This window comes from Pundamilia nyererei, unplaced genomic scaffold (assembly GCF_000239375.1).
Source record: "Pundamilia nyererei isolate P.nyererei 1_Seehausen unplaced genomic scaffold, PunNye1.0 scaffold00085, whole genome shotgun sequence".
Taxonomy (NCBI): domain Eukaryota; kingdom Metazoa; phylum Chordata; class Actinopteri; order Cichliformes; family Cichlidae; genus Pundamilia; species Pundamilia nyererei.
In genome coordinates this window covers 2,593,103-2,596,899 of record NW_005187486.1, presented here as the reverse complement: position 1 = coordinate 2,596,899, position 3,797 = coordinate 2,593,103, and the positions used below count along the sequence as shown (strand labels likewise).

The 3,797-nt window shown below is 43.0% G+C and overlaps 1 protein-coding gene across 1 annotated transcript in view; it reads left to right on the top strand.

Annotated features, from left to right (window-relative positions):
• The first annotated feature begins 1,260 nt into the window (after positions 1–1,260).
• Positions 1,261–3,797, top strand: part of LOC102201841 (collagen alpha-1(XVIII) chain-like) — a 55,162-nt gene continuing 52,625 nt past the window's right edge. Inside the window, exon 1 of the mRNA XM_005738676.1 lies at positions 1,261–1,543. Within this exon, the coding sequence (XP_005738733.1) occupies positions 1,468–1,543 (76 nt within the window). The 5' untranslated portion in view covers positions 1,261–1,467. The remainder of the gene's footprint in view (positions 1,544–3,797) is intronic.

Below are 3,797 nucleotides of genomic sequence, written 5' to 3'. Positions count from 1 at the left end.
AGTGACTGCAAAGACTCCTGAAGTAATATCTTTTCTTCTTCTGTTTGCCTGAGTTGGTTTTTCATGGCTGTGTTCTCCTGGTTTTGCTTCTCTATGATTTCCAGGTAGGAAGCTTTGGTTTTTTTTTGCTCTTCTTTTAAGTTTTGTGCCTTTAAATTATTTTTCTCACAAAGAGCGTCACTGGTGCAGAGTTTGAGCTCACTGAACTCACAGCGGCTCTTTGTTCTTGTTCTTTGCACTTTGCAACTTTCTCTTCTAGATGTTTTTGAGTTTTAAGAAGCTGCTAGCAGAGTTGTTCAGTCTCTTTGTGCTGTTTTGTACATTGGACCTCCAACTCAGCTTCTCTAGTGGTTTTCTTGTCTGCAGAGTCTGTGTGTGGAGCTTCTGTAGTTTGTGTTGAAGCGTCCACACTCAGCTGTGACAGCTGTGTTGCTGTCTTCAACAGGAGCCTCATTTACCTCAGGGGTGAAGTTCTCCTCTGGACTCGGGTCTGTTTCTCTGAGCCTGTTTCAGCTGTTCTTGGAGCTCGAGAATGTTTATTTTTCAGCATTTTCTCTGCAGCACTTTAGCTGCAGGTGAAGCCAATCCTTCTGTGTTTTAGTTTTGGCAGCTTTGGGGTTTGCAGCTACCATTTTGTATAGATTGGTTTTCTGCATGTGCTGAGACTCCTGCAGGTGGAATTTCCACGCAGCCATTTTGTCAGTCATATTATATGGAGGTCTGTCACATTTGGTATGAAGTGAGGGTTAGGCTCTGGTTGAGACGACTCATTATTGGGTCTAAAGTGGGCATTGGGCAGATGTGGCCAATGCCCTTGTCCAGGGTGTCTTAGGGTTTGCATTTTTCTGCATATTCTTTTTATTTTTACCCTTTGGTTTGGCAGCCTCATCTGGTGCTCAGTTTTTCCCTCTCGGGTTTGGGTTTTGCTGGATTGCTTTTGTTTTAGCCTGGACAGCGGCCGATGAAGTCCCTTCCTCAGGATCCGGGTTTTGCTGCATACGTTGCATTTTTCTTGTTTTCAGTCTTACAATGTCCAGTGAAGTTTCTTCTATTGGATCAGGCTTGCTGTTTGCGTTTTGTTGCATAAACTGAATGTTTCAAATCTTTTTTTCCCTAAAAGTTGGCTCGTGGTGTGTTTCTTAGCAGTTGCACAGTTCTGAGACATACTGAGAGGCTGGTTTTCTCATCCAGTGGTTCTCATCCAGGCTTTTACTTTGAAAAGCCCACGGTGGAAGTTGTGCTGTGACTCTCCTCCCGGCTTGAAAGTTTTTTGCATAGTGCTGTGCTGTAAAGGTGCGCTCGTCCTCCTCAGGTATACAGGCGGTGGGTGAAGCTTGTCTCGCGGTTGTGTTTATTTTCCTCCACCAGCTGCTGGAGATGTCAGCAACCACACGCCCTCCTCGAAGCGTCTGAAGGGATTTTATTTGCTTTCTGTGTCAGACTCACTAAGTCATAATAACCGCAGGGATGCGTGCACGCGACAGGTGCTGGACCTGCATCCTCGCGCTGCTGGTGGCCGCACAGGCGCAGGCTCAGCAATCTGGTAAATTGATGCATTTATTTTATTTTCTCATACGTGTGTTCAAATACTCCTTTGAGCTTTGCAGAAGCAAAACGTGCTGCAAAAGTACTGTAAAACTTAAAAACCTGAAAATGGTGCGAAATCTCGGAGTTTCTAATAATTGTTAATCCAAAAACGTCCAGTTTTGTAACTTCAACTGTTAATTCTGACTTCATGAACTATTTCTTAGCAATGAGTTCAGTCACGTGACCTGAAAGCTTGGAGTTGGGTTTTTTTCCAGGCTGGAATGAGATCGTGGTCGGTGTGAATGTCTGGGCTTGTTCATTGGGAATAATGAATAGCTCATCATCTCCTCCGCTGTCAGAGACATGCACTGCTGTCCTGTCTGTAAGAGTGCACCTACTACAGAGGGATGCGATTTCTACAGATTGTGCACGTACCTGTTCTGAAATAAGAATTTCTGGTGCTTTCCTACATTTGAGGACTTTGCATTTATTATACTAGCTTCCTTTGGCACCACATGGGCGTCTATGAGACGCTGGGCCCTGGGGCAGAGACAAATAAAAAGCCCCCTCACAGCTTTGAGATAAGGGACGCTTTATTCTACTGTGGTTGATAGTGTAGCTGTTGTGCATTCAGAAAGGTCGACCTGAAGCTAAAGCGGTCAGTTACGGACCTCTAGACTCTGTTTCCAGGCTTTAGAAAATATGTGACGGCCGGACGTCGGCCAGCCATAACTTTTATACTGTCTGACGATAAATGTCAGCGCTGACTCATTTTCAGAATGGTCCCATGATTATTTTCTGTCACATACATGCTGCTCCAATGGTGATACTCTAAACGTGGCCATAGCTGAGCCAGAGTATGTTTCTTCAAAAGCTTTTTACCTCTTTTGGCTCTCACTGACATTGTTCAGCTCAACCATACAATGATGGCTGTGAGCACAGAAACCCCACCCACCTGTTGTTCAGACCTTCTGTTTGTACGGGACAGCCAATCGGAACAAAGATGGCTTAAAGGAAGTGGAGCTAAACACCTTATTTTAGATTATGGACTCTATTAAAATAATGGATCTGAAAAGTGAAACCAGTACTGAACTACTTTAAACTGGCATTATCTCTAATGGCCAACAGTCTCGTTTCAAAAAGAGGTCTGATTGTCTAGAAGTCTGTGGGGAAAACTGCCTTACGGTTCACTTAATGAAGACCTCAACAGTCAATTTTCTGATGAGTTCATGGCCTCAGGCTCTAGTTTTGAGTCTTATTCAATACAAGCCTAATGTTTATGACATTATAAATTATTTAAAGTAAAAATAGATAATAATGAGGGTTGTGCTTTAGGCTTTGGCAGTAAACCTATCCCCTGCCTTTTCAACGCTTAAATCTAAACCCTACGCTGTGACCTTCCATGCCAATTGTTGTGTTCTCCGTTGACCCGACGTGTACTTACATTTCTCAAGGTACACCTGAGGAAATGTGGAAGGTTACAGCGTACGATTAAGAGACGCTTCCAGTTGCATCCTTAGTTGTGTTGTAGATTTAGAATGGGATTACTTATGGCTGACAAGCTCTTGATTTTCTGATCCACTCCTTCCTTCAAACCGTAAACCTGGTGATGTCCAGTGTTCAGCTTGACTTCACAACAGGATCTCACATATTAGTGTGAGACCTGTCGCCCATCGTCCGAGTTCAGGAGTTGCACCAATGCCCAATAAAAGATGAATAAAGATTAATAATCTAGTAGATTACTGTAAAAGCTTTTCATCAGAAAAAGATAGCGTTTAGGTGTTTACTTTTTTTAAAGAAACACAGCCAAGTAACAACCAGGTGCAGCATAACGTCTTCCTCTCGTATGTTACCCAGGTCCACAGCTTCATGTTGAATCACTTAATCATTATCTTCATCTTCTCCTTGTGCTTGTTTTGCATCTCCAAGAACATGTTGGACCTTTGCCTTCTTATTTTGCACCTCCTTGTAGTCGTTTTAATCCTCACTGTGTTTTTTTTTTTTTTTTTTGTCTTTTTTGACTTGTTTGAACGATGTGTGAAAACACACATTAACAGTGGCTTCAGTTTGAGGCTCTGACTCACTCATACCCATGTCTGTGTGTGTGTGCTGGTGTTTTATACAAATATTACACTTTACAGCTAAGCTCCTCTTTAAGACAAATATTTAAGGAAAGATTACAAGTAGGTTCAAGGGCTAAGGCTATTGCAGGTGTGTGTGTGTGTGTGTGTGTGTGTGTGTGTGTGTGTGTGTGTGTGTGTGTGTGTGTG